The 23,269-nt window shown below is 37.0% G+C and overlaps 1 protein-coding gene across 1 annotated transcript in view; it reads left to right on the top strand.

Annotated features, from left to right (window-relative positions):
- Positions 1-23,269, top strand: part of Balat (Beta-alanine transporter) — a 169,140-nt gene that overhangs the window by 131,058 nt on the left and 14,813 nt on the right. The window contains exons 11-12 of the mRNA XM_089097218.1: positions 5,299-5,477; positions 6,964-7,169. Of these exons, the coding sequence (XP_088953344.1) occupies positions 5,299-5,477; positions 6,964-7,169 (385 nt within the window). The remainder of the gene's footprint in view (positions 1-5,298; positions 5,478-6,963; positions 7,170-23,269) is intronic.

Below are 23,269 nucleotides of genomic sequence, written 5' to 3'. Positions count from 1 at the left end.
TACCTTATGAACTATCAAAAAAAGCAGGTGAGAATGAACTCTGATAGCATATTCCCACACACCTGTAGTTGGAAGTATCATTTCCCGTTTGACAATTGGAGAAGGCGTTTCGTCCAAGATGAACATAATCATGCTCGAACTGTTCCGTGAAGAAGCTATATTGTAAGTGTTTAAATTTTTGCCAAGACGAAAGGAGTGAAGGACCATAATTTACAACAGAAGGATTGAGTACGCTAAAAAGACATGAATGGTGATGAAATAGATGTGAATTTACATATGTTACATTTTAATAACTTCGATAACTTAAAAATTCCAATATCCTATCAATAATGTTATATAGAAAACATTCCCAGTGAAAGTGTTCTAATGTTCACCAGTGAACGTGGTAAACATAATATTGTGTGCTTTAAATAGCTCTTATATGTAGTGTGAGATGTTCAGATAGAGTTATGTGTAGCGTTATCGTACTATTCATTTAATTTAGCGTAGATAGGAAGTAGTGTGCCCTATAGTTAGCAAAATCAAAAAAAAAACTTGTAAAAGGTGAATTCTCAAAAAAATCTTAGGTAAAAGTAGAATAGCCCCAACCTTGTTGGAAATGTAAAAGCCATCAGTGTTAGACGTAAAAAAAATCTTTAGTATAGTAGCTAGGCAAGAACCGTAAATAATCTTAGTCCAGCAGATGAACTTTAGAAAGGGATATATAATAAAATAAGAAAAGTAATAGAGAAAATTTTTAGCTCTCTTAATTAAGCTTATATAAAAGTATAAAATAATACACTGTCAATTAAAATTACTTAGGACCAATAGTAAATAAATCGCGAATATTTCAAAAACCCAAGGGCAAGCAAGTCCTAATGACGGGACGTCATTAAATAATGGGAAGGGTAATATGTACCGTGAGTAGTATGTTATATATTTAAAATACAAAAAAAATAAATTCTTTCCGACATAAGTTAAACTTCCCATAATTAAGTTTAAATCCCGTTTCCAAGAGTCTAAATTCTTAATCAGCAAAAAGAAAAACTGCCTTTTAGTTTCAGCCAAACCTTGGCGCTAATCAAGAGAGACGGCATTGAAATTTGCCAAGAAGAGTAGTAATGAAAAAATCACAAAATACAATGTTTCTCAGGAAGCTAAAGTTATAACGTTTAATCATCAGAAATATTGAAAACTAATTATTGGACGAACAGTTCGCATAATGTAGTGAGTTTGCGAACATAATTACAAAATAGCGGCCCCCTCCACAGGACTTGAGCCAATCGTGAAAAAAGCTAGTAGAACGCAGGAGCTGTAATTTTATGATATAGTGAAAAAAACTGTTTTTCGTTTTCAATTATGCATTGTCTCTATTGCCATCAACATTATTTTTGAGAGCCAGTTTAATCCATGCCTCTGTCGTTGTCAGTTTAAAGTGAAGCACTGTTGTACACCTAATGTAAGTCTCAATAAAACTATTGTTTTTCTATTTGTGTTTTGTTTTATTTTATATGTCTGCATCTAATCGCACCGCAGGTAATTAGTTCGTATGTCTCCAACGGTATTGCTCCCAGGGATCTGATTTCTACAGAACTTACAAGGTGTAAGTTCACAGCTTTAAAGCATGTTATCACATTTGACGCGGTCAATCTTTATTACCACAATTAAAGGCCAGTCTAATTTTTTTATCGCTACAGAAGGCATGGGGGTTATCAGCCCCCCCCATGTTAATCATGTTAATTTTCGCTCGTTTTGAGTTTGATTCGGCTATTTATTATAATTCTTTTCGTCTTGAGTTTCAATTATTTATTGATGTGATTTGTGGTAGTTTTGCGATTTGAAGATTATTTAACTTTATTTCTGCTCCATTTTGGCTTAGTAGAGCACTTAACTTTTCTTAAAAAAAATGGTTTGTAAAAAAAGTTGTTTTAATTAACGATATCATAGACAAATTATTTACCAGTACGGCCTTTATAAGGGTCTGAGTCTAGTAGTCCGTCTACAGCAAAAAAAAAAACAAACAAAGATAACAAAGATTTTCACCGAGAAGACTGCGTGAAGCAACATATGCCAAAGAACAGATATTGTTTTGTTTGCTCAATCTGATTCAACCTATAAAAAAATCAAAGATTTTAAAAACCTGAGAAGTATAGCTGACAAGTATGTAATATCATATTATAGACACATTATTTACTAGTAAGACCGTATAAGGAGTAACTATTAGCCATCAGACGGTTTTTACGGCCTTATTGCGAGCTGAAGATTATGTGGTAATTTCCCATTATCCGGGCCTCTCTAAAGAAGTCTAACAAGAGATGCTACAGTCAAACGGGAGAGACGCAATAAAAAACCCATTTTTTACGAGATGATTCTATACGCCGCTGTAGAGAAATACATTGTATAATGTGGTTTTAAGATATTTAAAGTGTTGTTTTTGTTGTTGTTTTTTTTGGGGGGGGGAGTACCTAGGTTAGGTTAGGTATTTAATATATGCTATGCTTTGCCCCCACTCCCCCTAATGTGCAAATATATAGCCCAAATCTGTTTCTAAACTATTATGTCTTCATCCTATTTTATTTTATTTCATTAGCATTAACCAAACTTGACTTTTTAGAGAGGCCCGGATAATGGGAAAGTACCTTATGTTTAAGCTCTGTAAAAGCTAAGTTTCATGCTTATTAGTAACCGAACACAATAAGAAGCATAGATGCAAATGCATCTAGTTACAATGAGTATTTTTTTTGTAACTTGAAAGTCATGGCATTATATAATGCAACCAAAATGCAACAGAGAGATCAACACAAGTAAATACCGCTCTTATAAAAAAAAGAAAAAAAAAAAAAAACAGAAGTTTGTACAAACGAAATATAGGATACAAAAAATGTGACAAAAAGAAAGGTAAAATGAGTGAAAGGGATAATAGTATGAAAGAAAAAGACTGACGAATACCAAAAGAAAAAGGAAAACTGGTTTCTTGCCAACAAAATAAAAGTATTAAAGAAAATCCTTGAAAACAAAAAACTGTAACAGGAAAAATATGGTAGAAGTAGAATGAGAAAATGTGAATATGTAAGGAAAGAAAATATGGCAAGATCAAGAGAAAGACCAAAAGGCCAAATGTACTACCCTGTCAATAAGTATTACGAATTTAGGAAACGTCCTGTCTTCATACTTATTTTGCGTTGTGGAATGTAAGGATTAAAAAAATCTCAAGGAGGATGGGAAATCCTGTATATCGCTACGCAAACAAAATTAGCTACCAAAAGGTAGCGAATGCTTAAGGTGAAATATTTGCTTTTACCTACTGAAAAATGGGATTTAATAGCAGCAATGAAATTTTTTATGTTTGACTAAATCCATTCAAATGGATTTAATTGTTACTATGAAATATAATGTTTGGCCGTGTCTAAAAGCTCCGCGTCCTTGTTGTATCTTGGATAAGTTATTGTATTTTCGTTGGATTTTTTATTCGGACTAGGATAAATGGTTGGATAATCTGACGAATTTAGCTAACCAAAAATCCAGTGTAAGTGTAAGATTTTTTGCTGGATTTTTAGAAGAAAAGAAATTATTTAATAAATTTGGGACTTGTACTTTATTTTTATGTTAAAATATTACAGGAAAGCATCTGAGAATCCTTAATCACGTCGTCCCCAAATCGTAATGGTGTTTTAATAAAAATGTATAAAGATTTAAAAATAGAAAAAGTATCTTTGAAAGAAAATATCAAATATACCAATTTGGCCAATTTGGATAATTACAGTTTTCTATTTGTTTCTCATTCACAGTCTTTTTAATGCCCTTTTCTAAGCTAGACTATTGGAAGTAAAGTTTTTTAAATCATTAAATACAAAAAAAAATTATGGTCATAATATGTTCTATCTGTTTGCCAACCCCTCCCCCATCTTTTGTGTCTGTAGGCTATGTAGTCTTAGCATATAGTAATTTTGTTTAGTAATTTTGCTGGTTTTTGGTATTTTGTATAACTGTTTCTCAATAAGTTGGAACATAATGCCAAATGATACCAAAATTAGCATTAAGAGAGAGCTAGGACATAGTTAAAAGGGCAAATTTACATCTTATTTATTACTTCGCTCGGTTAAACATGAAAACACCACGTAATATGCGTTTTAACGTAAATTCCAAATGTGCAAATCATTATGCTTGCTATTGTTTACAGAAGAAGCAACACATTCTGTACGTTAGCTTTCGGACTACTGCGTTGGATATCTCACTGGATTTTGCATTGGATTAATTGAAAAAACTTTTTCCACGAAATAAGTTTTCAAAGAAAAGTAAAGAACTCCATTAAACAAAAAATGAGAAAAAATCAAATAAAATAATCTACGAAGCTTGAAACTACCACAAATCATCATCGATAAATAAATGAAACCCAAAACGAACAGAAATAAAAATAAATAACTGAGTCAAACCCAAAACGAGCTGAAATTAACACAAGTTGGGCGCAAAACCCCTATGCTTTCCCAAATACAAATGAATGTGCATTGTCAGTTTAATATATATATACTGATGTTAAAATTATTTGATTTATTAAGGTTATAAAAAAAAACATTTGTGTTTTTTTCAGTAAAGCGCAAATTTTGTTCTGGCCTTGGGAAGGCATAGGGGTTTTGCACCCAACTCCTGTTAATTTCTGCTCGTTTTGAGTTTGAGTCTGTTATTTATTTTAATGTCTGTTTGTTTTTGGTTTCATTTACTGTTCATAGGCAATCATAGGCAAAATATTTCTGTTCATAGGCAAAATCATAGGCAGCGCTAGCGCGCTGCCTATGATTTTGCTTGCAGCATTTTTCGGAGACGCCCTTTATCTAACAGAGATATGACGAGTACTAATTCATAGTATTAATAAATATTAGGAAATAGTTAAAATTATTTATTGCCTTAAGATTATAGATTAGATTATTTATTCTAAAGAAATACTATACAGAATGTGCGCATCATGTGGATTGAGAAACAGAAGAAACAGAAGATAATAGACATCATTCTCGTAAAAACGAAAAAGTATAATATTTTCATCCTCTTCTTACAAGTGTGTTAATTTTCATGATTATGAAAGCTGAAAAGTTCATGAGCTGCAATGAAAGTGCTCTTATTAGTAAGATTTCCTAACAGAAAAAATAATAATACTGGAAAAAAGGTTTTCGAACAATATTTCGTACAGGGTCCATAATGTATTTTCTTATTTGGTTATTTACGTATTTAGTTGGAGAAAAATGCCAATTCTGTTTTGTCATATAGAAGAATGTCGTAAATTTTTCTTGAAACAGGAACAAGTATAAAACGGTATCTCTTTTACAGATTATGTTACAACTTTGGTTTTATACTGCATTGGTAAATCTGGAATTTCAAGCGCGTTTGTTGTGCTACCTCTATTCGCATCTGAGCTTTATCCAACCGTAGTTAGAGGCATCGGATTGAGTATCAGTGCGGTTGCAGGGATGTTAGGTCCTGTTTTCATCCCGTTAGTCAATTATATGGTAAGTTAAGGTCTCTAAAAAAATAGTTGAAACAAAACTTTTGAGCTCCAGTTCAACCAAATTGAGCAAATAGACAGGTTAATTAAACGTTTAATTGTCAAATCAGACAATTTTTTTGGCAAAAAAAAAAAGAAAAAAGTATTGACAAATTACATTTTCGACTGCTGTTGCAATTCATCAGAAATGATGGTAAATATTGGCCCGATGCACACAATGTATTGTGCATCCCTTATAAACCTATTTTAATTTAGTAGGGCTGAATTGGTGGCAGGTCCCTTGGGGCTAAATTTCTTGTTCCAAAGATTCATTGAAAACTAGAAAAACATTTGCCTAAAAATTAACTTTTTCTGGCATCAATCACCTGAACTCCAACTCAAAAAAATATTTACCACTCCCCCTTAATAGCTGGGTAAGGGCTATGTAACCGTTAGCATTACTATAAACAGTCTGTAATATTGTTCACTTTCGTCTTTAGGACTGAATGTGTCACAGCGTGGCATCATGGTCTCTACAATTGGAACGCTATATAATATCCGTATAAAATGACAGAAATTGGCACTGTTGTGATCCCATTTCTTTTTACTAATTTTAGAATGCACTAGAACTCTAAATTTTTGTTGAAATCCCCCTATATTTTGCCAAACAGTCATCTCCCAATATTTTACTGAGTTCAGTAAAGTCATCATGGTGAATGTACGCATCCATACCCATCCTTCTTTGTTTTAAGCGGAATTTTTGTCTTTCCTCCTTTTATAAGATTTTGTAAATATTTTTATTTTAATAACTCTTAATCGGTAATATTAAACTTAATAAATTGGATATAGGCCTATGTGAATCAGCATACAAACCAAAATCTGATAACAGGATATGTTATTTGTGACGAAGAGCAAATCAAGATAAACCAGACTTGTCGTTCCGGGCGATTCTTATTTAATCTGTATTCTGATGACTTAAATAGGGTTAATAGTAAATATCACAATGTACATTAATTTTGAATGTTTTTTTTAGCAGAAAAATTCTTTACAAAAATTAACATTGCCAAATATATAAAAGACTTAAAAAACCACGGGATGCAAAAAGAGAGAAAAAAAAGCATAAAAAATAGACTTGATCAAAGGCAAATCATATTTTTGAAGCAAATCTGAAAGACCGCTGTAAACAAAAAAAAAACTCCAAACCTTCAGATCAACGAAACAGATGGCCTTGGACTAATAAATTAAATTCAATAAAATAAATAAGTAATAATAAAATAGTTTCATTATTCCTAAGCAGTTGTTTGTTTTTATTCGGAATTTGATTTTTAATTTTGATGCAAGTTAGATATTTTATTTCCTTCTGTTTTTTCTATATAGCTTGTTATTAGCTTGTTTTCATCTATATTTAGCTAGTGCAATTAAATTGAATTGCTCGCGTTGAAATAGGGCTCCAGAAAAGGATCTGAAATATCTGATTTTTCGAATTTTGTTTTATTTTCTGATATTTTTAGGGAGAAGAATTTATTTCCTTACCTCTGATTGTCATGGGATCATTAATGCTCATTGGTGGTAATTGTGCCTTATTATTGCCTGAAACACTTCATCAGAACCTCCCCCAAACACTTGAAGATGGTGAACAATTTGGAAAACAATTCGGTTTCAAGGATTTTTGGAATTGCTGTCCAGTTAAACCGTCAAAAAGCTCTGCCGAGAACAGGTTTCAAATTACATACTCTTATGTAGAAATTGTATATTTATGTATGTATAGATAGGTAGATTTACTCAATAATTCATTCAACAATATATGTTAACACTAAAAGATAAATGCGTCACCATATTTACCTGAAAGGTTCTATGGCCGGGAGTGCAGGGAGAAAAAAAACAACACAGACATAAATAAAAGAAATTGACGAACAGTCGCCACCACTGATTACCCGCCAAAGAACAAGCCAAAGCGAAGTGCCATGTGCAATAAACAATACCAACATATACTTCTATATTTCACTAGAGACATCCGTCGCGTCAGCATTAAAAAAAAACAAAAAAAAAGATTTTTCTGAAGGTGCCAAACGAGTGGTACTCTAGCTAATTCAGTCCTAAACGGACTATAGGGCGCAAGTGAATGAAGTGTTAGAAAGCAAATAAACTAATGTAATAAAGAAAATACAGTGTTACAAGTTTCTCTAAAGGTCAAAATGGTGGTGGTCAAACACAGTCCTTTTTTTAATAATAAAATAAGCTAATCAATTACCGATAAGACGATCATTTAAGAGGATGGGGTGTTTTTTTCCTTTTCACTTTTTGGGACATACGTATATTTATGGATTTATAGGCTTTCTTTTTTTTCTGTTTATGCACTATGGTCCCTACTCATTCAAAGATTAACTCTGGCCGGAATAACCAATGCTTTCATATTTTCTAGCTCTTAGAGTAAGCCAATTTCTTTCTAAATGCAGAATTGCCTTACGTGGAAAGGTACTAAGATCACTTGTATTAGTACAAATTACATAAGGTGGAAGAGGTACTCTTCCCCAAGTTTGGTTTTATGTACCCCCTCGCATTCTCCGCGGATTCACCACCTAAAGGTTGGTCTTGTGTGTCCCTTTGGGGGACACAAAAGATCGCGGAATATAAATATAAATCGTGGAACTTCAAGGAATATAATTGAAATTCCCTTTTCTCTGTAAAAAGTTTGGTAAAACGTAGTAAGGGAAATTACTTTTTGTAGCAAAAAGTGCTTGTTAAGAAGAAAAGAAATTTTAAAATAGTGACAACTTTTACGCAGTCAAAACTCTACATAATTCTTAGACCAATTACGAGACGGATAGCCTCCAAAATGAGGAGAGGAGGGGAGAGGGGTAACTGAAGGTAATCCCTTTTAAATTGTTGTATTTGAGGTCTGTAAGGAAAAAATGTTGGTTTTATTGGGAAAAAGTATTTGGAAGCTGCTCTACTTTGATCAAAGGGGATAAATGTTCTCACTTCCACCATTAATACCACAATTTTTTTTAGAAGTGTTTTCTCAAAGTTGCCCCTCCCCCTTTAGCCCTGTAGAGGTTGAAAAACTATGTGAAGGTTTCAAATACGTATAACCGCGTTTCGATTGAATTCTTATTTAACAGATAATTCATCCAGTTTAACTTGAATTTACCATATTTCAGTACGAATTCACTAATAGATTGAACTGCCTAATACTTTTGATGGAACTATTTTCCAAAAGGTTTTTCAAGTTTTTTGCCTGAGTTTTTTTTTTAAATTATACCTGTGGGTTCAGCATCACCCCATAGACCCAGGAGTAAAGGTTTTTTGCTTATTGTCCATTGTAAATTCCAAATATGTAACATTTTGTGGGTATTGCGATATGAATTCCGAAAATACCTCCCGAGGTCTTGTGAAGGCAGGTGTGTACCTCCTATGAGTCATATTATTTATATCCCCAAAGCAAATCAAAATTGAAAAATAGGTTCTCCTACCTGGATGCTTAATTTTTAAAATTTCCCTTGCAACAAATTACACCCTGTCAATGACCTTCGAACGGCAGGACTATGGTCTTTATGAGGTGAGTTAAACAATAAAACCTCAAATAATTTCAATTTAATTCAAATGAAAATCCAGTGTTAGTCTATATGTTTTCTAAAAAGATTTACATTTGGAAATCATCAGCAAGGCACGCATCCATCAAAACTAATCTAGGTTGGAGGTCCTTGTTTGTAGTCCTATACCAGCCTTTCGAATATTTAACTATACTAGTTTCCCCCCAGGTGGAGCCTGCCCTGACTAGGCCATTGCTACTGACTAAAATATTTCTATTTTTAAAGAGATTAGGAACAGGTTTTCGTGTTTTACTGTAACTTTTTCTTTATGAATTATCTAACAAGATAATTTATGTGTATTTTCTATTGCTCCACTTGTATTGTTGTATAGTGGGCAATATGTAAGTTGTTATTATTATACAAAAGAATTGAAGTAAAGCAAGGCTGTAAAAGAACAGCCTTTTTTTTTTTTTTTTCTTTTTTTTTTTTTTTTGTATTGGCACAAGGTTCAATACATCCATATTTTTTCACATATTACTTACTACTATTCCAATTTGATTTGGCATTAATAATCGCTTATATTTCCCTTTCTAGTAATTAAATAATAATAAAAAACAAGTTTTTTCAACTGAAAGTGAGGAGCAACATTAAAACTTAAAACGAACAGAAATTATTACGCATATGATGGGGTTTGCCCCCTCGTCAATACCTCACTCTTTACGCTAAAGTTGGAATTGTGTTCCAATTCTTTAAGAATGACCCCTGAATCACAAAGGCCGTTTAATTAGAACAAATAGCTCTTTTGAAAGTACTATAAAAAACTTTAGCGTAAAAAGAAAAGTATTGACGAGGGGGCGAACCCCCTTATGTGCGTAATAATTTCTGTTCATTTTAAGTTTGCTACTTTGTTTTAGTTGAAAAAAACTTTTTTTTATTTAATTTCTGATCGTATTTAAATAATGCTGGAAATCTGGCGCCCCTTCATGGAAAATTCCCTTTCCCCATGGAAAGGTCGTCCCACATAAACCCCTCCCCCCACCAGATACAATCCCTCCTGAAAACGCCTGTATACTTCCCAATAACCAATACTATATGTAAAAAAGGGGCAAAGTTTATAACTTGCAGCCCTTCCCCCGGGAACTGTGGGGGATTAAGTCATCCTCAAAAACATATTAATTAGATTTTCGACTATGCTAAAAAAAATGGCTATCTCAAAATTTTTATCGGGTGACTTTGGGAAAAAATGAGCGTTGGAGGGGGCCAAATTGCCCTCCAATTTTTTGGTCACTTAAAAGGGGCACTAGATCTTTTAATTTTCGTTCGAATGAGCCCTTTCACGATATTCTAGGACTACTGGATCGATACGATCACCCCTGAAAAAAAAGTAAACACGCATATGTGATCTTTTTTCTGGCAAAAAAAAATACAAAATTCAACATTTTTGTTGATCGAAGTTTGAAACCTTTACAGTAGGGTTCTTTGATACGCTGAATCTGATAGTGTGATTTTCATTAGGATTATATGACTTTTAGGGGTTGTTCCAATCTTTTTTCGAAAATAAGACAAATTTTTTCAGGCTCTTAACTTTTGATGGATAAGACTAAACTTGATAAACCTTATATATTTGAAATCAACATAAAAATCTAATTCTTTAGATGTATCTATTGGTATCAAAATTCTGTTTTTTAGAGTTTCGGTTACTATTAAGCCAGGTCGCTCCCTACCTTCAGTTCGCTACCACAAACCGTTTGAAAATGTTTTAAATATTCCTCCATATCCCAACCAAAGTTTGAATCTGTGTGCATTTACGCCTCTCTGTATATTTAATTGGAAACATAAAAATAATAAAACGTTTTGAAGCTATATTCAGCTGTTCTAAAGTTTAATGTCTATTTCCAATTAAAAAGTAAACACACTGTTGGGGCAGTTGTTAGGATCGATTTTAAGAAAGGCCCTTATTCCAATATCTAACATCAGGAAAAGGACATTGATTACACAAAAAAAAAAAATTTTGCAATAATTTCAGCGTAAATAGGAATAGGGCTTCTAAAGTTACGTTTGAGGAGTTCCAGTGTTGCAACAGCAACACTGAAACCATGCTGAGCATGAATAAGTAAAATTGTTCATGCTCTGATTAGAAATTAGTTTTGAAATGCTAGTTTTTGCTATTTAACTATTCATAAAATCTGGTTTTGTTTTTTGTCATTTCTGTTTTTACGCCACGAATCTGACTAATGCAAAATGTTTTTGGCTCACTCTTTCCTTTGATACCCTAATACCCTTAGCACCTAGTTCTGTGGATATTGGTTAATCCATCCTCCTCAAACATCTGAGCAGGATGGCGTGCCTAGTTCGTCTTAAAACTCTCTTAACTAAAACCATCCCGTCTGTCCTCTCTTACCATTACAGACTGTTCTATAACTAATGACTAAATGGGGCTAGTAATCTTTTTAATTGGAAACGAATCGACCGTACGTATGTTATTAATGATTTAGGGTAGATGGTTTTAAAGTTTTAAAAAGACCTTACCTTAGACCTTAGCTCCTCCTATACCTCCAGAGGCACACAGGGCGTCCGTTAACAGCCTCCAATCATCCTGCAAATGAGCTGCGGCCTAAATGTCCTCCCACTCTGGGATTAAGGATGCGTGAAGGGCTCTCCTGTCCCGCTCATATGTCCTGTGAAGCGTGTTTTTGGGCCTTCCTCGCCGACGCGTGCCATCTGGTTGCCACTGGAGAAGCATATTCGGTAGTCTCGATCCTGGCATACGGATAACATGGCCAAGATAGCGCCATCTTCGTTGCCTGACTACATCAGCGACATCAGGCTGGTTTGTGTAGTGGCGAATTTCTATGTTTGTTATCCTATTCTTCCAGCTGATATTCAGGATATATCAAAAACCGTTGTTATCATATGCAGTGAGTCGGTTTTCTAGTTCATCTATTATGTTTAAACGTTCCTACGCGGTCGTAAGGTTCAAAATGACGGAGCGTAAGTAAAGGTGCACTTTTGGCTGGAGTGTTTACTTCACAGATATCCAGACAGTTCGAAGTCGTTAGAAGGCTAAGCGTGCAAGTACTCTTCGTGTTTACAGTTTTTTTTTGGAGTCGCCACTAGACGAGACGGTGCTGCCAAGATATCGGAAGTCAGTGACTTGCTCTATGCTTTCAGTCCCCAGCTGAATATTCATCGGTGAGTTAGTGGTTGACATCGCTTTGGTTTTGGGGGCGTTGATATGTAACCCAAACTGCTCCGCTCTTTCTGCTAACTTGCATAAAAAGTCTTGAAGTTTGCTTTTGTCTTTCTCCATCAATCCAACATCGTCTGCAAAGTCGAGATCTTGGACTAGTCTGCCTGCAATTTTGATCCCGTATCCATCAATTTGCCTGAATATATAGTCCACTATGAGAATAAAGAGGAATGGAGACAATACCCGTTCTTGTTTGACGCTTATCATCACTTTGGAATATCTTTTATTTCCTTTGGAGGTTCTCAAGCAGCACTTCGTGTCTTCGTACATTGTTATGACAAGGCAAACAAGCTTCTCAGGAATACTATAGAAGATCAGGATCCTCTATAGTATTGGACGGTCTATTGAGTCGTACGCTTTTTCAAAATCGACGAACAATAAATATAGACGTTGTCTCCATTCATTTGATTCTTCAAGCATGGTCCGCAGTGTGAATATCAGATCGGCGCAAGATCTTTTTGGTCGGAAACCATGTTGCTCCTCGCGTAAATGCGGGTCTAAGGCAGCTTGAAGTCTTGTCACAATGATTATGCAGAAGAGTTTTCTGGGTATCGAGAGGAGGTTGATGCCTCTGTAACTGCCACAGACTGTTGCGTCTCCTTTTTTGAACAATTTAACAATGGTTCCTGCTCTCCAGTCTTTTGGGACTTTTTCTTTTTGCCAGAGGAGGGAAAAAAAGACTAGCCACACTGAAAGGGACCTGCGGATTGATGACTTGACCATTTCTCCAGATATACGGTCACTACCCGGAGATTTTCCATTCTTCAGCTTTTTCGAGGCTGAAAGGATCTCGTCCGCCGTTGGCTCGTTTTCATAAATGAGAAGATCCAAAAATGGGCTGTCCGGAATATCTGGTGGAACAGAAGGGGACGGGCGATTGAGAAGGTTTTCGAAGTAATCCGCCCATCTATTTTTTCGGTCATCTGGATCGGTTAGCAGTCTTCCGTTTTCGCCTTTTACTGGTCCTTCTTGTATGTTGGTCTTCCCAACGATTTCTTTAGTTAGGCGGTACACAGCTCTCGTGTCACCACGTCGGGCTGCTTCTTCTGCCATTCTTACTTTCTCATAAATATGACGTAGATAATTTCGGAGACCACACTGCCTTTCCATGACGATAAATAAAAGTTCAAATAGGGATAAAATCCTTTTAATAGATAGTGTTTTTTATAACAGTGATAGAAATTCACAAAAATACCAGATATTTCGGTCACATATACAGTGACCGTCATTAGTAGTAAAACTAAAATAAAATAATTTAAAACAAAAGTTTATATACTAAATCAAATAACACTACATATTGTTTGAATCTCTAATCCTTTTCAAAGCAAAGGCGGAAGCTAGCCTCTTTGACCTTCTTGGATTCGGTTCATTAGCGTTCAATGGCATAACATTTTGACGAAGGTTAACTATATTGGGTGAATTGAACTTTACTCTGTCAGATTTTAATAAATTATCATATATAGAGTTCAGCCCAAATTCACCTGTATCCTGATTCAAAGCAATATTCTTGAATAAGATTTTCTTTATTTCAAGAGTTTCACGAAAATTTTGCTTTAAACCTCGATCAGTAGAAATCAAAGAGACATTCTCGAACAAAATAAAATGGTCTGGAAAATTAAAAATATGTTCTGAAAGGGCTGAAGTGAAATCTTCAGATTTAGAATCTTGCTTTAAAGCCGAAGAAATAGAATCTTTGTGTTGTAATAATCTCATTTCCAAACTCTGGTTAGTACGTCCCACATATGAGCTTCCACAAGTACATGGGATCTGATAAACCCCACTTTGTTGCCCCAATGAAGTTAGATCCTTCCCAGAATTTAGAAAACTACCCAAAGTATTATTACTCTTTAAAGCTACCCTTAGACCATTGCTTTGTAAAATTCTTTTAAGTTGTTCATTTAGCCCGGGAACATATGGTAAGGAACAAAAAACATCCTTCTCCCGAGTTGTCTCCAAGACTTCCTTAGAAATCTCTAGAAACCTTTTTCTTCTTTTTGAAAAAGTCTGGTTAATTAACCATTCTGGATACATGTTGCTTATTTGTATTTTCCTTAGAAAAGACAACTCCTCAACAAATTTTGGAGATTAAATACTAAAGATCCGATCAGTTAAAGAAATGATCAAACCAATTTTTACTTGGCGAGCGTGACCGGAACTATAAGACAAAAATCTATTGTTATTTGTCGGTTTTCTGTAAATTTTAAAATCCAGACTATTTTGATTTTTCAAAAGAAGAACATCAAGGAAAGGAAGTTTCCCATTCTCTTCCAATTCAACGGTAAACTTTAAATCCCCTCCTAAACAATTAAGATGTTCCAAAAATCCCTTTAATTCCTCCTCCCCATAATCCCATACTTAAATAATGTCATCCATATACCGGCCCCAGAAAATATGTTTTAAAAAATATGAATCTAACACAATTGTTTCAATATTCTCCACAAAAATATTAGCTAATAAAGGGGATAAAGGGGCCCCCATAGGTAAACCATTTATTTTTTTGAAATACTCCCCTCTAAATTGAAAAAAATAAGAGAACTTATTGCACAAACTTACTAAATACATAATTACAGAAACATCTAAATCTGTTTTGCCACTAATCAAATCCAAATTTCTTAAGAGCTTTCCTTCTAGAAGAGTTTCGGCTGCTTCTACATCAGTATTTGTGTACATTGATACAATGTCGAAGCTTGAAAGCAAAAAACTTGAAGAAATGTATACTTTTTTCAGTTTTTCAACTAAATTCGAAGAATTCTTATTATGCAAAATTTGTCTAGACAAAAGTGGTTTACAGATTGACACTAACCACTTGCTCAAAACACTTGTTGGTGACCTTGTATTTGACACAATTGGTCGTAATGGTAGGTTAGGCTTATGAATTTTGGGAAGTCCATATAATTTAGGGCACAAGGAACTGCGTGGCAGGCATTTGTAATAGAGTTGAGGTGTAATTTTTCCTTCATCCTTTAAGCACTTCAATTTTTTCTTAAACTTATTTGTAAAAGAGTCTGTTGGATTATACGATAGCTTCTTGTATGTTTTTTCATCCTTTAGTAAACTTCTTAATTTTGATTCGTAGTCCTCAGTATTGATCACAACTAAAGTATTACTCTTATCTGCTTTTGTAGTAGAAGAGGGGGTGTTACTCCCACGATTACACCACCCCTTCGAATCCCGATCCGGACACTTTTTTTTAAAACTCCCACGATCACCACGTGGTTTATGGTCCAAATAAGGGCATAGCCTCCCTAGGGAGAATGATTGCGTAATGGGGTCAATAACCTCTTTTTTCCAAGGTCGATTTATTTGATGTTTCTATGTGTAATAACTCCGGAACGAAGGTTGCACATGCGCATTGAATTCTAACGGGAACAATGTTATTGATCTAGGACTCGAGGGGGAAGTGAATTTCTGAGAACTTGATTGCGTAATCAAAGTGTGTCAACAAAAACAACAACGACCTTGACATTCGCTGAGAGCGTGCACTTACAACAACAACAACCTCGACCGTGGAACACCTGTGCTGTCGACCTCAATTCACCTATCGTGAATCAATAATTCCCCTTAGAAACAACAAATTAATTTCCCCTTTCTTGACAGATCAATCAATCAATGACATCATCTGTCAGACTTTAAAAATTTTCGCCTAGAAACATTTCTCCAGGAATAGATCCAAATCATTAATGTCTTTGCCTCGGGAACAACTCTTTTGGTCGAACTCCAAAGGATATTAATAACCAAAGGCCATGGAAACAATTAGGCAAGAAACATCTTAGCGATGAATTGTTTTAGGGCGCGAAAAGGTTTCCTATTAATTTGAAATGCGTTAGCGCAGAGATGCCAATAACAAAGGAACACGCTGAATTTGCGTTTAGGGATTATTTGGGCGAAACCATTTTAGACAGGTTATGGAACTATTTCGGCGAAACAGATAGAGACATTTTAAAAGAAGATTTTTGAAGAGATTTTAGAAGAGAATTTGAGTGTGGTCGTTATAATACACAAGTTTCATTTGAACAGTGTTGTGAGGTCCTCTAACCCAACCCCAAAGGGTTCCCATCCTCCTACCCCCACCCCGCAGGCCGCCCCCGGTCCTCAAAGGCCCCCAAGCTCCCAAAGGCCCTCCACCGGTCCCCAAATGTCCCCCAGGCCCCCAACTGCCCCCCCGGACACTCAAAGGCCCCCCAAGCTCCCAAAGGGCCACCGGCGCCCCAAAGGCCCACCCAGACACCCAAATGCCATCCCCGGGCCCCCCAAAGGCCCATCGAGCTCCCAAAGAACCACCGGGGTCCCAAAGGCCCTCCACCGGTCCCCAAATGCCCATCGAGCTCCCACACCACACACGTTGTCCCACCCTCCGACCACTGTACTACCCCACTCACCAAGGCACCCAACGGGGCTCTCTGTGCCCCCCAAAGGCCAACCACGATATCAAGGGACAAACTGTGCCCCCCAAGGTCCCCCCCTCCACCCCCATACCATCCCCGGGCCCCGCCAAGGAACAACGGGGTCCCAAAGGCCCTCCACCGGTCCCCAAAAGTCCCCCAGGCACCCAAAGGCCCTCCCTGTGCCCCCCAAAGGCCCCCAAGCTCCCAAAGGATCACCGGCGCCCCCAAAGGCCCACCCCGACCCCCCCAGGCCCACCCCGGGCCCCCCAAAGGAATTATTTACTGACCTTCAGTTGTTGTGATTTTAAAAGTTCTGCTTTTGTTTTCTAAAATCATCGCCTAAAATGAATCAAACTGTTTCACCCAAAGAGACACATACACAGATACACACACACAGAGACACAAACAGAGACAAACACACACAGACACACACACAGAGACGCACACACAGAGACAAACGCACAGAGACACACACACAGAGACACACACACAGAGACACACACACAGAGACACACACACAGAGCCACACACACACAGACACATAAACAGAGACACACACACAGACACACACACACAGAGAGACACACACAGAGACACACACACAGAGACACACACACAGAGACACAGACACACACACAGAGACACACACACAGAGACACACACAGAGACACACACACACAGAGACAGACACACAGAGACACACACACACAGAGACACAGACACACACACACAAACATAGATAGACACACAAACACAGACACACACACAGAGACACACACACACAGACAGACACACACACAGAGACACACACAGAGAGACACACACACACACACACACACAGACACACACACACACACACACAAACACAAACCCAGACACAGACAAACAGACACACACACAGACATACACAGACTCAGACACACACACACACAGACACACACACACACAGACACACACACACAGACAGAAACACACACACAGAGACAGACACACAGAGACACAACACACAGAAACACAATCAGACACACACACACAGAGACACACACACACAGAGAGACACACACAGAGAGACACACACACAGAGACACACAACACAGAGACACACACACAGAGACACACACACAGAGACACACACACAGAGACACAAACACAGAGACACCCACAGAGAGACACTCACACACAGAGACACACACACAGAGACACAAACAGAGAGAAACACACAGAGAGACACAGACACAGACACACACACACAGAGACACACAAAAAGACACACACACACAGACACACACACACAGAGACACACACAGACAAAGAGACACACACACACAGAGACACACACACACACAGACACACACACACAGACACACACACACACGGAGACACACACAGACACACACACATAGAGACACACACACAGAGACACACAACACACACAGAGACACACACACAGAGACAACACACACAGAGACACACACACAGCAGACACACACAGAGAGACACAGAGAGAGACATAGAAAGAGAGACAAACACACAGAGACACACACACAGAGACATACACAGAGAGAGACACACACACACAGACTCAAACAGAGAGATACACACAGACACACAGACACAAACACAGACACACAGACACACAGACACACACACAGAGACACAGACACAGAGACACAGCACACAGAGACACACACACACAGAGACACACACACAGAGACACACACGCAGAGACACACACACAGAGACACAGACACAGAGACACAGACACAGAGACACACACACACACGAGAGACACACACACACAGAGACACACACACAGAGACACACACACACAGACACACACAGAGAGACAAACACAAAGACACACAAACACACAGAAACACTCACAGACACACACACAGATACAAAGACCCACACACACAGAAACAGAGTCTAACTCACAGACACAAACAAAAAGACAGAGAAAAACACACAAACTCACTCACACACAGCCAAACACAGACAGACACACACAGACACAAACACAGAGACACACACAGCGACACACACACAGAGACACACACACAGAGACACACACACAGAGACACACACACAGAGACACACACACACAGACACACAAACACAGACACACACACAGAGACACAAACACAGAGACACACACACAGAGACACACACACAGACACACACACACAGAGAGACACAAACAGAGAGACACAATGAGACACACACACACAGATAAAAACACTCAGATACACAGACACAGAGACACACACACAGAGACACACCCACAGAGACACACACACAGAGACAAACACACACAGACAGACACAAACAGAGACAAACACACAGAGACAAACACACAGAGACAACACACACACAGAGACACACACACAGAGACACAAACACAGAGACACACACACAGAGACACACACACAGAGAGACAGACACAGAGACACACACACACAGAGACACACACACAGAGACACACACACAGAGACACAGACACAGAGACACACACACAGAGACACAGATACAGAGACACACACACAGAGAGACACACACACAGAGACACACACACAGAGACACACACAGAGACACACACACAGAGACACACACACAGAGACACACACACAGAGACACAGACACAGACACACACACACAGACACACACAGACAGAGACAAACACACACACACACACACAGAGAGACACACACAGAGACACACACACACAGACACACAAACACAGAGACACACACACAGAAACACACACAGAGACACAAACACAGAGAGAGACACACACAGACAGAAACACACACACAGAGACACACACACAGAGACACACACACACAGACACACACACACAGAGACACACACACACAGAGACACACAAACAGAGACACACACACAGACACACACATACACACACTCACACAGAGACACACTCACACACACACACAACCACAGACACTCACACACAGACACCAACCCACACACCCCCACAAACACAGACTAACCAACAGAGACACACACACACAGACAGACACACACACACACAAACCAACAGACACACACACAGCCAGACACACTCACCCAGACACACTCCCACTCCCACTCTCACACAGACACACAGAGACAGACACAAAGACAGAGAGACACACATACACACACACACAGACACACACACACACACACAGACACAAACAGAAACACACAAACAGACAGACACACACACAGACACACACACACACACAGACAGACACACAGACACACACACACACACACACACACACAGAGACAGACACACTGAGACAAACACCCACCCACACAGACACCCACACAAACACCCACACCCACACACACAGCGACACACACACAGAGACACACCCACAGAGACACACACACACAGAGACACACTGGTTCCTTTAGTACCTACGCAATTAGGCTTAAATGAAGATATTTATGCAGAGTTTCAACTAGCTATGGGTAAGTTTCCTAAAGACAAGCTATTTTCTTGTGAAAACACACAAAATCAGAAAAAATGTTCAATGTTCCTATAGTACCTACACAAATACACTAAAAATGAAGATATTTATGCAGAGTTTCAACTAGCTATGGCTAAGTTTACTAAAGATAAGCTATTTTCTGGCGAAAACACACAAAATCAGAAAAAATGTTCAATGTTCCTATAGTACCTACGCAATTAGACTTAAATGAAGATATCTATGCAGAGTTTCAACTAGCTATGGCTAAGTTTGATAAAGACAAGCTATTTTTTTGTGAAAACACACAAAATCAGAAAAAATGATCAATGTTCCTTTAGTCCCTACGCAATTAGACTAAAAATGAAGATATTTATGCAGAGTTTCAACTAGCTATGGCTAAGTTTGCTAAAGACAAGCTATTTTCTTGTGAAAACAAACAAAATCAGAAAAAATGTTCACTGTTCCTTTAGTACCTACGCAATTAGACTAAAAATGAAGATATCTATGCAGAGTTTCAACTAGCTATGGCTAAGTTTGCTAAAGACAAGCTATTTTCTTGTGAAAACACACAAAATCAGAAAAAATGATAAATGTTCCTTTAGTACCTACGCACTTAGACTAAATATGAAGATATTTATGCAGAGTTTCAACTAGCTATGGCTAAGTTTGCTAAAGACAAGCTATTTCCTTGTGAAAAGACAAAAAATCAGAAAAAATTATCAATGTTCCTTTATTATCTACGCAATTAGACTAAAATTGAAGATATCTATGCAGAGTTACAACTACATATGGATAATTTTGCTAAAGACAAGCTATTTTCTTGCGAAAACACACAAAATCAGAAAAAATGTTCAATGTTCCCTTAGTACCTACACAACTAGACTAAAAATGAAGATATCTATGCAGAGTTTCAACTAGCTATGGCTAAGTTTGCTAAAGACAAGCTATTTTCTTGTGAAAACACACAAAATCAGAAAAAATGATCAATGTTCCTTTAGTGCCTACGCAATTAGACTAAAAATGAAGATATCTATGCAGAGTTTCAACTAACTATGGCTAAGTTTGCTAAAGACAAGCCATTTTCTTGCGAAAACACACAAAATCAGAAAAAAATGTTCAATGTTCCTCTAGTACCTACGCAATGAGGCTGAAATGAAGATATATATGCAGAGTTTCAACTAGCTATGGCTAAGTTTGCTAAAGACAAGCTATTTTCTTGCGAAAACACACAAAATCAGAAAAAATATCGTTAGGTTAGATTAAGTTAGATTAGGTTAGGTTAGCCTACGTACGCGCGCATATAGGTTAGGTTAGGCTGGATTAAGTTAGGTTAGGTTAAGTTAGGTTAGGTTAGATTAAGTTAGGTTAAGTTAGGTTAGGATAGGTTAGATTAAGTTAGGTTAGGCTAGATTAGCCTACGTACGCGCGCGTACGTAGGCTAACTTAGCAACTTAGCCTAACCTAACTTAATCTAACCTATCCTAACCTAACTTAACCTAACCTAACTTAATCTAACCTAACCTAACTTAACCTAACCTAACTTAATCCAACCTAACCTAACCTATCTGCGCGCGTACGTAGGCTAACCTAACCTAATCTAACTTAATCTAACCTAACAATATTTTTTCTGATTTTGTGTGTTTTCGCAAGAAAATAGCTTGTCTTTAGCAAACTTAGCCATAGCTAGTTGAAACTCTGCATATATATATTCATTTCAGCCTAATTGCGTAGGTACTATAGGAACATTGAACATTTTTTTTCTGATTTTGTGTTTTTTCGCAAGAAAATAGCTTGTCTTTAGCAAACTTAGCCGTAGCTAGTTGAAACTCTGCATAAATATCTTCATTTAAGCCTAATTGTGTAGGTACTAAAGGAACATTGAACATTTTTTCTGATTTTGTGTGTTTTCGCTCGAAAATAGCTTGTCTTGAGTAAACTTAGCCATAGCTAGTTGAAACTCTGCATAAATATCTTCATTTTTAGTCTAATTGTGTAGGTACTAAAGGAACATTGAACATTTTTTCTGATTTTGTGTGTTTTCGCAAGAAAATAGTTTGTCTTTAGCAAACTTAGCCATAGCTAGTTGAAACTCTGCATAGATATCTTCATTTTTAGTCTAATTGCGTAGGTACTAATGGAACATTGAACATTTTTTCTGATTTTGTGTGTTTTCTCAAGAAAATATCTTGTCTGTAGCAAACTTAGCAATAGATAGTTGAAACTGTGCATAAATAACTTCATTTTTAGTCTAGTTGTGTAGGTACTAAAGGAGTATTGATCATTTTTTTCTGATTTTGTGTGTTTTCGCAAGAAAATAGCTTGTCTTTAGCAAACTTATCCATAGATAGTTGAAACTCTGCATATATATCTTCATTTTTAGTCTAATTGCGTAGGTACTAAAGGAACATTGATCATTTTTTCTGATTTTGTGTGTTTTCACAAGAAAATGGCTGGTCTTTAGCAAACTTAGCCATAGCTAGTTGAAACTCTGCATAAATATCTTCATTTTTAGTCTAATTGCGTAAGTACTAAAGGAACATTGATCATTTTTTCTGATTTTGTGTGTTTTCACAAGAAAATAGCTTGTCTTTAGCAAACTTAGCCATAGATCGTAGAAACTCTGCATAAATATCTTCTTTTGTATTCTAATGTCTTATGTAATAATGGAAAATTGAAAATTTTTTCTTTGTTTGTTTGTTTTCACAAGAAAATAGCTTGTCTTTAGCAAATTTAGCCATAGCTAGTTGAAACTCTGCATAAAGATCTTCATTTAAGTCTAATTGCGTAGGTACTAAAGGAACATTGAACATTTTTTCTGATTTTGTGTGTTTTCTCCAGAAATTAGCTTGTCTTTAGTAAACTTATCCATAGCTAGTTGAAACTCTGCATAAATATCTTCATTTTTAGTCTAATTGTGTAGGTACTATAGGAACATTGAACATTTTTTCTGATTTTGTGTGTTTTCACAAGAAAATAGCTTGTCTTTAGCAAACTTAGCCATAGCTAGTTGAAACTCTGCATAAATATCTTCATTTAAGCCTAATTGCGTAGGTACTAAAGGAACATGTGTGTCTCTGTGTGTATGTCTCTTTGGGTGTGTCTCTGTGTTTGTGTCTCTGTGTGTGTGTCTCTGTGTGTGTGTCTCTGTGTCTGCCTCCGTGTGTGTGTGT

Source organism: Artemia sp. Qi Xiang Cuo, chromosome 11, assembly GCF_049724085.1.
Source record: "Artemia sp. Qi Xiang Cuo chromosome 11, ASM4972408v1, whole genome shotgun sequence".
In the NCBI taxonomy this organism is placed as follows: Eukaryota; Metazoa; Arthropoda; class Branchiopoda; order Anostraca; family Artemiidae; genus Artemia; species Artemia sp. Qi Xiang Cuo.
The sequence above is the reverse complement of the archived record's forward strand: the minus strand, read 5'-3'. Positions and strand labels throughout refer to the sequence as shown.